This window comes from Panthera pardus, unplaced genomic scaffold, assembly GCF_024362965.1.
Source record: "Panthera pardus isolate Hobbes unplaced genomic scaffold, ASM2436296v1 HiC_scaffold_3, whole genome shotgun sequence".
NCBI classification, from domain to species: domain Eukaryota; kingdom Metazoa; phylum Chordata; class Mammalia; order Carnivora; family Felidae; genus Panthera; species Panthera pardus.
The window spans coordinates 15,385,950-15,399,321 of record NW_026526876.1 but is presented as its reverse complement, the minus strand read 5'-3'; the positions used below and the strand labels follow the sequence as shown (position 1 = coordinate 15,399,321).

The 13,372-nt window shown below is 58.0% G+C and overlaps 1 protein-coding gene across 1 annotated transcript; it reads left to right on the top strand.

Annotated features, from left to right (window-relative positions):
• The first annotated feature begins 3,370 nt into the window (after nt 1-3,370).
• CBX2 (chromobox 2) lies at nt 3,371-12,923 on the top strand. The gene is given in 12 exon segments (XM_019466005.2): nt 3,371-3,547; nt 3,620-3,663; nt 4,662-4,727; nt 7,100-7,202; nt 8,641-8,675; nt 8,677-8,746; nt 8,749-8,785; nt 8,788-8,867; nt 8,869-9,021; nt 9,023-9,715; nt 9,718-9,880; nt 9,883-12,923. Coding segments are annotated over 12 exon segments (1,581 nt in total). The 5' UTR covers nt 3,371-3,475; the 3' UTR covers nt 9,948-12,923.
• Nucleotides 12,924-13,372: the final 449 nt, after the last annotated feature.

Below are 13,372 nucleotides of genomic sequence, written 5' to 3'. Positions count from 1 at the left end.
AAAGGCGGCCGACCAAAGGGTCCTGGCTTCATCTCAATCCTTGACTCCCATTCACTGCAAAGTAACACCATCATCCCTGACCCAGGTGTCTCGGCTTTTTGAGTCACAGGAGGAGCATGAAAACATTTATCCTTTCTCAGAGATGTTTTAGACATCAGTGAGTTAACATCTGTCCCGCGCATTGTCACTTGCGTAGAAAGAAAGTGGCATTAAATGAAGTATTTAGTCTGAACGTCTCCTCCCGTATGCCCGTATTTTAAAACGCCTTCCTGGGGGCGCCTGGGTGGCTCAGTCGGATTGAGCGTCTGACTTCAGCTCAGGTCACGATCTCGCGGTCCGTGAGTTCGAGCCCCGCGTCGGGCTCTGGGCTGATGGCTCAGAGCCTGGAGCCTGCTTCCGATTCTGTGTCTCCCTCTCTCTCTGCCCCTCCCCCCGTTCATGCTCTGTCTCTCTCTGTCCCAAAAATAAATAAACGTTAAAAAAAAATTTTTTTTTAAATAAACGCCTTCCTGTGTGTGTTATAAACGTTCTCGAATGTAAGAAAGCGTACATGGGGGTACAAGTAAACTATGCACGTTCCAGGATTAACTCAAGGCAGTATATGACTCTTTTGCTTGAAATGTGTTTAGAGTCTATCCCTGACATTCCTATGGACCTGTACTGTCCAGGCACATGACCACTAGCCACAGGTGGCTAATTTAAATTTCAGTTACCTAAACTTAAATAAAATAAAAAATCCCACTAGCCACATTTCAGGTGCTCACTCTCTACAAATGGCTAATGGCAAAACTATTGAAAACGCAGGTACAAGAACATCGCTGAAAGCTCCTCTGAGGACAGCACTTGGGGCCCCTGGGTGGCTCAGTCGCTTGAGCGTTCCGACTTCGGCTCAGATCACGGTCTCACGGTCTGCGGGTTCGAGCCCGCGTCGGGCTCTGGGCTGACGGCTCAGAGCGTGGAGCCTGCTTCGGATTCTGTGTCTCCCTGTCTCTCTGCCCCTCCCCAGCTCTTGCTCTGTCCCCTCTCTCTCATTTTCTCTCTCTCAAAAATAAATAAACATTAAAAGAAAAAAAAAGACTTTAGACAACAGCACTGCTAGGCACTCTCCATGCTGTGCCTACTCTTGCCGGGATGATAGCAAATGCTGAGTAAGTCTTTGTTGAATGAGCAAGAAAATAATTACTTCTGACTTGTCTTAATAATTCTTAAATGCGACAGTCTGTGACAGTCAAAACGGAAGACAGAATCTGCTTTAGCCCAAACCCATGTTTTGACACAATTGGATTAGCTGGAATTATTCCTTGCTTCTGCCTACTTCCAGTGTTGTTTTTATGGAACATTTCACAAATTTTGGATCAACCACCACTCTATTTATCTGCTAACTTAATTCTACTCAAATCTGTCATATCTGTTTCTCCAAATAATTATCTAAACATTATTTTACCCAAACTGGGGGTGCACAGTGGAATTGACGATGCACGTGTTTACGCCTTTCAGGAAATTGATTTTTTTTAATAGGTTAGGATCAAATTCTACACAAACTAGAAAAAAACTCCCCTCTTTAAGCTTCCTTTTCTTAAAAAAAATAAAAAATAAAAATAAGCAAGTATCCCAGGGAACCATATATCACCAAGAGGAAACTGGAAAACTTCCAGGGCAAAAACCTCACACCCAAGACAAATTCTGCAAGGAAACCTGAGTTGAAACTGACCCAGCTATTTTTAGGGACTACAATAAATACCACCTTTGGCTTCAGCCCACAATTTACTGAGTGGTTCCACAAGATGGGGACCACAGAAACCGCTGCAGATTGCGAGCGGCTCTCTGCACCCCAGGAAGACGGGTTTCACCACCAAGCAGGGGTTCTGGGCTACAGACCCCTCCCCACCTGAGCCACCACCTCCACCCAGACCCAGGCGAGCCCTCCTTCCTGCCTTCTTTGCAAGCAATATCTAAGTTTGCGAATGTTACCCCAAAGTCTCTCCAGGATATCAAATGAATGAAACATACTTAACCAAATAAACTGGAAAACATGCCAGAAATGGAAAGATGGGGCCCCTGCAGTTCCCAATTTTTACAGCAGGCATTTCCGTTAGAACAACAACGACAAATACATTTCTCCTGCAGAATTTTTATAAATACGGCTTTAATGATCAAAAATTACTTTTAGACATTCTCCTGCGACAAGAAACGACTTTCTGATTTGCTCAGCAGAGGAGAGCACTTGGCAGCTGCATTCAAGGGAGACGCCAACACCAGAAGATGGGTTTTCATTGAGTTAAACTGTATTGATGTGGAAAAAAGTTAAGGCTGATGCACATCGCCTTTACTCAGCGTTTGACTTTGATTCAAGCTCTAAATGATTTAAGGGGGAGCTGCTCAAGGGAATACGGATCTCAGCAGAAGAAAATAAAAAGGCAGGGCTGCCCACGATGACCCCAGAGAGGAACTCCAGGCCACCCCCCCCACCCCCACACCCCGCCTCCACGCGGTCTCCTTTCCATCACGTGCAACTGATGCAAAGGACACCATCGCCAAATCCCGTCGGGCCCATTAGAGACCTAGTCCTAGGTTAGAATCATCTCCTCAACCTCGCTCCCACCCCCACCATCACGTTCATTTCTTCAGAACCGCGAAACAAAGTAAGAAAAAGGTGCAACTGCTTTCCTCCCAACAGCGTGCCCTAAATCTTGGGGGGTGGGTCCCACTCTTCATTGGCTCCAAGAAAACACGGAGCAATAGGCGTCTTCATTTGGTGCGTTTTTGTCTCCCGCCTTGGGGGGGAAAAGGCTAGGCTGCTCCCCTGCCCCAGTACTTTGTCTCCCCTTCCTTCCCCGCCCCCGGCCCCGTTCGGCTGGCTGGCGCGCAAAACAGAGAAGACTTCTGCCCCAAGCAGAAGGGGCCCCAGTGCGGAAGGGTAGAGGGCGGGCGGGGCCCCCGCAGCAGCGCCCCTCGGAGGCCGGGGCAGGAAGCGGCCGACTTCCCCCCGTTCGGGCCCGAACAATGGCTTTTTGCCCGGAAAACGAAGTTCGGAGGAGGCCGGGCGCGCCCCGGGGCGCAAGCGGGGCACGGCGGGCGGCTCCCGGGTCCCAGGCCTCGAGTTGCCCCTTCCTCCCCGCACCCCACCCCCAACCCCGGGCCCGGCCCCCGCGCGCGCGCGGGACCCCGGCCCCGGGCGCGAGGCCGAGCCCGCCGCGAACAATGCGCGCCCCGCCCCGCGCCCGCCCCCGCTCTCCCATTGGTCGGCGCCGGACGGGGGTGGCCCGCGGGGGCGGGCGCGGGCCGGGCGCGGCGCGGGGACGCGGCGGCGGTGCGCGTGCGCGGGGCGGGCCCTACGCGGGGCGGGGGCGGTGCTTTGTGTGCGGCCGGCGGGGCGCGCGGCGGCGGTGGCGGCGGCGGCGGCGGCGGCGGCGGCGCGGGGAGCGGGGAGCGGGGAGCGGCGGGCGCCGCGGTCGGGGCGGGCGCGCGCGGCAGCATGGAGGAGCTGAGCAGCGTGGGCGAGCAGGTCTTCGCCGCCGAGTGCATCCTGAGCAAGCGGCTCCGCAAGGTGCGTGCGGCCCGGCCCGCGCCCTCCCCGCGCCCTCCCGCCCCGGCTCACGCGCCTCTTCTTTCCCTGCAGGGCAAGCTGGAGTACCTGGTCAAGTGGCGCGGCTGGTCCTCCAAGTGAGTCCCCGACGCGGCGGCGCCCGCCTTCCCGCCCGCGCCACCTCGGCCCCGGGGGGCGGGGGGGCGGGGGCGTCGGCGCGCTGGGCGGGAAGTTCGCGGGGTCCCCGCGGGCTCGGCGGGAAGGGGGCGCGCAGCCTGCGCGGGGCCGCCCTTTGTTTACGGGCCCGCGGGGCGCGGGGCTGACGGCCTCCCCCGGAAGCCCCTCCGGCCGCGGCCCGGACCCCGCGCCCCCGGCCCGCTTCCCTCCCGCGCCCATTTGTTGCTTGTGCCCCCGGGCCGCCCCGGCCCTCCGCGCGGGACGCGAGCCCCCCTCCTCCCGTCCACATTTTCCCCGCTGTAACCTGAGCTTTCTATTGATGGACGTAGGACTCCTTTTTTTTTTTTTTCTCTCTCTCCCCCTTTTAAAGTAAGGAAGGGTGTTTGTCATCCCCGGAAGGGGCTCTGTTTACAGCTCCTTGGGCCCACCCGTTTCCCGTTTCTTCCCGGCCCCCACTTTTCTTTCTTTGCTTTCCCCTCCCGGTGCCCTGGCCCGCGCTCACTTGGGCGCCAGCCACATTGTTCTTAATCTTTGGGCTGCGCTGCTGTGCCCCTCGGCCTTCCCCTCCCTGCATCCTGCAGCGGCCTTCCCTTCCCTTCCTGGATCCGGGCCAGGGTTTGGGGGCTTCCCTCCCGGCTACTTCCCATTTCACTGGGATTCGTTTTCCTCCCAGGGGGGGGAGACCGTGGAGTTTTCCTGAAGCCTAATGTGAATTGAGGGTGGAGGTGGTGGTTTCCCTTTGAGTTTGAGGCTAAGGTGTTGGCTTCAAGACCCCCAGTCTCCAGCAATTCATCCTGGCCACGGGTAGGACTTGGGGGCACTCTGCCCCAGCACCCCTGTGCCCTTGCCCCCAGCAGGGATTGGAGGGCGACAGGGCAACCCCACTCCGGCTGTTTTCTGAAGTAGCTGGTCACTGCCTGTCTGGTGTTTCTCGACACCTTGTTTTTTCCTTTTCCAGACACAACAGCTGGGAGCCAGAGGAAAATATCCTGGACCCGAGGCTGCTCCTGGCCTTCCAGAAGAAGTGAGAAAGTTAACACCACGTGTGGGAAGGGGGACAGCGTTGGGGACACAGTGGCCTATCATAGAGCCGTGCTGGCCTTCCAGGGGTCCGGGGCTTGTGCTGTGGTCTGAGTTCCAGTAGCGGTGGTCACCAGAGGACCTTCTGTCCCATGTCTGAAGGTGCAGCAAGCCCCGAGGTCCCAGATGAGACCCTACCCCACCTTCCCTCGGCTGGCCCGCATGTGTCCAGACCTAAGAAGTCACTGAGTTAGTGCTGCTTTGGGCCTTTCTGACAGCCACGCGTGCAAAAACGAACCTTCTCGGTTCCTTTGTGAAAAGTTCTGGTTCCTCTGGTCGGCCTTTTTTGTTGAGTAATTTGCTAACAGCGCTAAGAAAAACCAGGATGACAGGTTTACCATAAAATTAGTGACCTGGCTGCCCGGTGCTGCCTGAGGGTGCCGTTGGGCAAGAGAAGGCTCAGAGAGGGAGCCCAAACAGCGCAGCAAAAAGTTACGGCTGCTGTGGTATTCTGTGCTGGAAACAACACATCTAAGCTGTGAGCCAGGTGGGACTGAGCGCGTGCCCTTGCCAGTCTCGGGACGAATTTGCTCTTGTAATAATAATAGGTGTCATCTTTTCTTTTAGATAGGAGACTGGCGTTGAGAGAGACCTCCTTTGACCTCAGGCAAAGGGGGGGTGAGGGGCAGGCGACGGGTGGGCCTCCCACCCTGGCCCGAGGGTCCGGGGGTGGGGGGGTGCTGTTCCCGAGCACGCTGGTGGAGGCAAGGTGTGGGTGCTTTGCTGGGGCTTGCCCTGTTGATAGAGGCAGATGGGTTAGTTGCCCAAAAACTTGCCCGTCTAGGGTCAGTCTGGCCAGCGTGTTCTCTGGTCCACTTTTTAACCCACTCCCCCCGCCCCCCACTGAAGCATGGTGTTTTTGGTCTTCCCAGAGAGGCCATGACAACAGGAAGAAAATAAAGCTAGGCTTTTGGCAGGGTGAGCAAACACAAGGTGAGCCTAAACTTGCTTGAATACCTTTGGAAAAGCTTATCAATAACCTGATATCTGATCATCTACTCTATAATTCATAATCCGGGTCTTGTAAGTGAGGTTGGGGGATGGGGGGGCATCTGGTCCATTTCTCTGCGAGACAGCATCCTAACTGTTGAGAGAGGGTGTGTCCTTAACTTTACTTTGGATTATTGCACGGCAGGTAAGAACTGGGGGTTAGCAAGTGTCCAAGAGGTGTAAGGATCGAAGTACGGGGTAGTCTGGTTTCCATCATGGGGGAGAGAAATCAGAGGAGGTGGGTGTCTCCCTTCCCCTCTGCGCCCAGAAGAACCCGCACCCCTGGAAGCTAGGAGCTGGCAGTCACATGCTTGGTGTGGGGTAATGTGGCATTTTTAAGGGCAAGCCTGAGGTTCAGAATCTGCAGGTGAGGTTAACGTATCGGCAGAGGAGACCCTGAGACGGCCCTGCCCTTTTAGGAGACCAGTTAGGGGCCGCTTTGGACTCTGAGCTCTATCTGATTATACTCACTGGATTCTTTGAGAGATGCCCTTTCGGGCCCCAACGAGGTGATGTTTGTCTCTTTTAATTACCAGGGAAGCTTCTCCGGATTGAGCCTCTTCCCCAGGGGTGCCCTGAAGTACAAGCTTCCTCTGGGGGTGGCAGGAGGCGGCTGTCTTGGCTTTACGACCCTGAGTCCCAGGGGTTCCCGAGCTGACTGGAGATGTCCTCCCGGAGGTGTGAGCTTTGAGCCCCAGCCACTTCGGGACTGGGCGCCTCCAGTGCTCCCAATCTAGGATACTGTCTAGGAACAGCGAGGTCCTAGGAAGAGGAACCGGGGAGGGAACTGTGTACCAGGGGCACCGGCTCTAAGAGCAGAGTCCTTCGTCCCCCCAACCTGTGCCCCGGGGACGTGTGAGCGTGGTGCAGCTGCGGAGAGGCTGGGGCCCGTGGTCCTTGTCTCCCTGCCTGGGTCTCTCGTTTGCAGTGGTGGGGTCTCACCACGTGGGAGTTCTGGCCCCTAGCGGGCTGCGTTTTAGAAGTTCCATAAAACGTTTTTCCTGCAGGAAGTAACCGCGGTTAGCACAGGTTTGTCTGAAGGGGAGTCAGAAAACCGGAGAAGTGTTCCTTTCCCAGCTTTGCTGGAATTTCTCTCGCTTTTGCAAATGAAACGGAGCGATGGAAAACAATAAGCATATCGCACAGCGGAGGGTGTAGACCTCTGCGGTGGATACGTTAACTGACGGCCCAGGTGTTGGCGGTGAAGGTGGCGATCAGCTACCCGAGGCTCTGAGTGTCGGGCTGTTTGAAGCCCTGGGGTTCCCGTGTGGTGGGAGGGGGTGTGGGTGCGGGGCTTCTCCCACCCTGATTGGTGCCTGTCTTAAGGGAACACGAGAAGGAGGTGCAGAACCGGAAGCGAGGCAAGCGGCCGAGGGGCAGGCCCAGGAAGCACACGGTGATGTCCTGTAGCCGGCACTCCAAGCTCAAGGTGGGTGGCCGCTGGCCTGACGTGGCTCCTTCCCTCCCGGCGCTCTCTCTGGGTGGGGCGGGAGGGTTGAGGGCTTTGGGGAACAGGGATGGGGCTGCTGTGGCCGCAGAGGTCGTTCCCTTGCTCAGAAGACCCCGGCCTCAGGCTTCCTTCCTCACTTGTGCCTCTGCGCCAGCAGGAGGGCAACAGCAAGCCCCAGCTCCTGCCCCTGCCCCCCGCCCCCAGCAGGGCCCTGCGCTGGCCGACCCCCTCCAAAGCCGGTTTCTTGTTCATTCTGTGTCCTTCCTACACTCCTTTCTAGTGGGCGGCAGAGTCAGACTTGTCTGCTGACCACTGTCTCACTGCTGGTGGCTCACAGGAACAGGAAGGACACCGTAGGCTCTTGTACATTCACTGAATAGACACAACTAACCAGGGCAGTTCGCGGGTACACACGCCGCACTTGGGGGCGGTGGCAGCGTCCTGCCTTCAGTTCCGAGGCATGCATGGAGCGAAAGGGTCAGGGCCTCAGGTCTTGACCGTGGTCTTACATTCCTTTCTCGAGGGCCCTGCCCCAGGATCTCAAAACGACACACTGTGGCCCAGAGCTCAGTCGCTTACAAAAACCGCCCTTGTGGGAGGCTGTGGAAACCTTGCTTTAAGCTTTGGGGGGGGGGGGGGGGGTCCCATGTGGGAGACTGTGGGGTGTTTAAAGGAGGGAGGCGACCCAGGCCAGCCCTGTGGCTCGGGCTCCCACCAACTGGGGACCACAGAAGTGGCATCGAGGCGGTGGGCCTGGCCGGACGAGGAGGCCCTGAGGCTCTGGGCGGCCCTGGATTGTCCCCCGCCGAAGGCAGGCGAGCTTTGCCGCAGGGAGCCCGTGCTGGCTCGGCCTCCCTACGGTGCGCCTCTTGAGACGCCAAGTCAGTGGGAAGCGGGCTGCGTTACTTGCACGTGGGGAGACGCCCAGGAGACGGGAGGGCAGCAGTTTGTTTTCCTGGTCGCTGGAATGTTCTGAAGGGGTCACCTTGGGAAGCGTGACGACTGCAGCAGGGTGTCCTCTTGCGTTCGATGGCGGAGCCCTTGCACGTCTTCTCCTGCCTCCTGGCCCGAGGCCCGTGAGTTGGGTTGCCCTGCGCTTTCTCCCTCTGACCTGTGTGCAGCGGAGTCTGTCCCCATCACGACCCTAGTGCCGGGGACGCGACCGCGCTGACTCTGCCCTGACTTCCTGACCCACCTGGGGTTTTTGGTGCTGTTGGTTCTGCTTTCAACTGCATTCCACGGACTCTCGGGAGGACTTTGCAAACTTTTCTGGAGCGAGGTGCCGAGAAGTCGCTCCCTCTTGGCGGCTCCTCTCCTGTGGAACCCACCAGAGGTTTGGCTTGGAGGCGTCTGACTCGCCCTCTGGACGCCGGGGGCCCGGCCGTGGAGGTGGTGACCCCTCCCGTTCTCTTTGCAGGAACCCGACGCCCCCTCCAAGTCCAGCAGTTCCACGCTCTTCGTCCACGTCTTCCTCCACCTCCTCGGACGAAGACGAAGACAGCGACTTAGACGCCAAGAGGGGTCACCCGGGGTCCGCGAGACCCACCCAGTGCCTCAGAAGAAGGCCAGATCTTGGTGGCCAAGCCTGAGTTGAAGGACCCCGTCCGGAAGAAGCGAGGCCGCAAGCCCTTGCCCCCAGAGCAAGAAGGCGGCCCGGAGACCCGTGAGCCTGGCCAAGGTGCTGAAAACCGCCCGGAAGGACCTGGGGACGCCGGCCGGCAAGCTGCCCCCGCCACTCAGCGCCCCCGTGGCAGGCCTGGCGGCCCTGAAGGCCCACGCCAAGGAGGCCTGCGGTGGCCCCCGGCGCCGTGGCCAGCCCGGAGAACCTGGCCAGCCTCATGAAGGGCGTGGCTGGCAGTCCCAGCCGCGGTGGCATCAGCTGGCAGAGCTCCATTGTGCACTACATGAACCGAATGAGCCAGAGCCAGGCCCAGGCCGCCAGCAGACTGGCGCTCAAGGCCCAGACCACCAGCAAGTGCGGCCTCGGGCTGGACCTCAAGGTGAGGACGCAGAAGGGGGAACTGGGGATGAGCCCCCCGGGAAGCAAAGCCCCAAAGGCCCCTGGCAGCGGGACATGTGGAGCAGAAGGAGGGAGTGCGGGGGGGCCCCCCTATGTCCACAGCGGTGGCAAGGCCCCTGCGGGGTGCCTGGGCCCCCAGCCCGCACCCGCCCAGGCGCTGAGCCCCCAGGTCTTGGACTTACAGAGTGTCAAGAACGGCACACCGGGGGTGGGTGTGGTTGCCCGCCATGCTGCGGCCACCAAGGGCGTCCCTGCCACCAACCCGGCCACTGGGAAGAGCGCCGGGGGCGCCCCCCCCGGGGGGAGTGGGGCCAGCGTGTCCTCCGACACCAACAAGAGTGAGAAGCCGGCTTCTAGGGGGGCCGCTCTGCCCACCCCTGCAGGCAAGAGGGACTGTGTCAAAGGCAGCTCGGGCCCCGGTGGGCAGGAGGGCCACACGGGCCCCGGAGAAGTGCGCAAGGCGGCCTTGCCGTCGAGATGAGCACCGGAGAGGAGAACAGCAGTTCCGACTCCGACCCCGACCCGGCCTCCCCGCCCGGCGCTGGACAGAACCTGTCTGTGTCTGTCCAGACCAGCCAGGACTGGAAGCCCACCCGCAGCCTCATCGAGCACGTCTTTGTCACCGACGTCACCGCCAACCCATCACAGTCACGGTGAAGGAGTCCCCCACCAGCGTGGGCTTCTTCAACCTGAGACATTACTGATGCCCCGTAGCCGCCTGGCTGCCCGGCTCTTGCCTGCCCTTCTCTGGCCTCTGGCTTTGCTTTGATGATGGCCCTGTACCCCGGGCCCTCCCAGGGTCCGGGTAGCCTCCTTCAAGGGCAGGCTTGGAGGGGACTCCCCGAGGCCCTGCCTGTGGCTTCAGGCAGGGTCATACCTTGATGCCTTGCCAAGGCCTGGCCTTGCCCTCATTTCTACCTCTGGGCCTCTGCTTTCACTTCCCGTATGCCTCAGGAAGTCTGCCTCCCGGGTCTCTGGCTGAACGTTTCTCAAGGCCGTCCCCTGTTGGCTGTTTGAACCGCTCTCCCTGGCTTGTGATGACAGAGTAGTGGTCAGCTTTCCTCTGGATTTCCCAGGGGCGCAGCTGTTAGAGGAGAGATCCAGTTGGTCGTTCCTGCCCGGCGGTGGGGAAGGAACATGTACTGGGAAGTTGGGGTGGAGGGGGGGGTCGGACCTTGAAGGACGCCGTGCGGGCTCAGCTAGGTTTTTAGGAGATGGGCCGTGGGCCAGGTAAGGGACCTCACCAGTCAGGACTCCCCTCAGTGCCTGAGCTGCCAAGGACTAGGGGTCTGCCTGCCTCCTTGTCCCTGCCCCCATGTCGACACCAGAGGGCCGTGGCCTGAATGTAGGCTGGCTGTAGCCGTGCTCGGGAGCCCTGCAGACCTCCCTTGGTGCCCTGTAAGCCTGGTTCAGGTTAACGACTGCGGCACTGAAATGTCTTAGAAGTCAGATCTGGGAGGGGCCCGTCTCGTAGCTGTTTGATCTAGAGCCTCCCCATTATGGGGAGAAGCAGAAGGGTGTCTCTGGCTGCCCTCCTTTCTGCCGTTCGTGCCAGGACAGCCCAGCCGGGGTCCCACAGAGGGCCTCTGAGAGCCCCTGGAAGGTGGGAGTGTGGGCAGACGCTTAGCCCAGCTCCCTCCCACGGCGGCCTCTCCCCCCAGGTGGACACCACCCCCCTGCTCCCTGACAATCCCTCCCGCCTTTGGGGGTTCCGTGTGCTCCCTCCCAGCTGCAAGGCTGTACCCTCGGACCATTTGGAAGTGGGGCACAATCTGGGCGCCCCACCTGTTGGAGGGCCCCCAGGAAAGGGCAAATCTGCCTGCCCCCAGACAGCCGAGTCTGGGAGCTGTCTTGTGTGGCCTGTGGCAGAAAGGTGGGTCAAGGAGTGGGGACGCTGGGTCTTTGTGATGCCAAAAGAAAAGTGGAGGTGTGGGTCCTCCTCTGCCTCGGCTGTCAGTGACAGTGACGGCCAGCCAGCAGGTGTGGGCATGCCCTCTGTCCTGTTGCCTTGATCACAGGGGAGCCCAGACTTACACAGCGGGCTCTGCTCTCTGAGGGGCGCGCCTGCCAGACCTCCAGCCCCCCTAGTCCCTCACCCTGCGCACCAAATAGAAAGACGGCTTTTGTGAACCTGAATCGATTTCAACAGTGTGCCTTTGGGGACAGACACGTGTCCAGGACCTCGTCAAGGGGCATCCGGATGTAGCTTCCAAATTTCCTGCGCGGTAGCTGTGCTGGGCTGCGGCAGGGAGGGGTGCCCATCTTGGCAGACCCGGAGGGCTGGGGGTCCCAGACAGCCAGGCTAAAAGCTGGAAAGTGGGAGGGAGGGATCGCGGCTCGCACTGCACGGTCTGGAAGAAAGGGGTCCCGGCACACTGGGCCACTGGCACCAGCTCCCCCTCCGGTTCCCAGGCACCCACGTGCTCCCTGGCTGTGAAGAGAGGGCTCCCCCTCAGGGGGGCTCACCGGCTCCTGGGTTTTCAGCTCCTTTTGTGCCAGGCACTGTGCTGCCTTAGAGGCGGCAAAGCCAGGCAGCAGCGGCTCCCCAGGCCTCTGGGACAGCCCGGGCTCCCGTGAGCTGTCGGACAAACGTGTGTCTGCACCAAACCCCGATGCGGTGCCTTTCTGTTTACCAGCTACTATAATCCCAAAGTCGAATCTGCAAACACCTTACTCCCAGCCACTTTGCCTTGCTGTGTTGTGTGGTTTTCATTCTGGTGCTTCTGACTTCACGTGGTTCGTGTTCAAAAGGGTGTGTGTGTGTGCGCACGCGTGCAGGCATGACTGCCTTCACTGAAGAGTTGACCGTCACGTTTACCAATAAAAGTAGTACTTTTTTATTTGCTGCTATGTGTACATGTGTGTGGTGTGCGTGTGGGTGGGCGGGTGTGTGTGTGGCTGGGCATCCATCAGTTCCGTCTGGTTCGAGACCCCTCGTGTCTTTAATCTGCAGGGTCTTCTCCGTGGACCGCATCACAGTGTATGCTGAGTGGGTGTTTTCATACTGTCGTGTCTTTGTTTGCTCGTAACGGATAGGAAGAAGTGCCCAGTCTGTCCTCTTAAGAGGATTTGACCTATTTTTATATATATTTTTTGGTACCAAAAAGAGCGTTCCTTGTTTCGGTTACGCTCAAAGTTCTGACCTGGGCCTAGAGGTTTCATTAGGGGGAGATGGGAAGGACCAGAGCTTTGGACCAGTGCCGATTGCTGGCTTGACTTGTGTTTTTTAATTAAAAAAAGAAATTCATGTACGCCACTCCTAATTGCTTTAAACTACGGCTGTTCGCTTTTTTAAAAGGACAAAAGTGAATAGGTTATGGCCCTGGGAAGCTTACGATCTTTGTTGAAATCAGAGCAGCCCAGCCCCCATATTCAATCAGGACCTACCAGTTAGAATGCTTCCCCCAGGAAGCCCACAGTGGTTTGGGGGGAGGGGTGGGAGGAGGGGCAAAGTAGTGTGCCTAGATGACCAGATATTTTGCTCAAATACATCTAAAGATTCGGTTGCTTTTCTAGTATTTTTGGAGAACTAACACTAGGCATACGTTGCAGGTTTTTTGTTTTTTGGGGTTTTTTTGACGTTAATTTATTTTGCAGGGGAAAGACATTAGTGAATGGTGTCAGGTTTTTGTCTTTCTGTTAATTTTTAGTATACCAATAAATACTGTTTTTCACTTGTCCGCCTGGTGTACCTCGTGAGTGATGCCTGGGAACAATTGCCTTCACTTTCCCTTTCTTGAGGCAAAAGCCATCTCTGGACACAGACTGAATCATGGGACCAAAACAAAAACAAAAACCAAAGCTTTCGGAGAGGGTTATAGCCCCTTTCCCGGAGAGCAGAAAAAGGTGTTTTGTTTTGTTTTGTTTTCTCAACAAAGGGATGGGGTTGATTCTCAAGGTGAACCCCTCCATCGGCAGTTTACACGGGGTGATTTGGAAACGTCTGGAGAGGATTCTGGCTGTCACAACTGGGGGGCAGGGGCAGTGTTGGTCGCTACTGGCACTTTGTGGGTAGAAGCCAGGGACGCTGCCATACAGAATAAACTCACTTTGAAACCTCTCCCAGAAAGTGACGTTTTAAGTAAAAAAGAAAAAAAAAAAGATCCTGTGTTGGAAAGTTACTCAAACC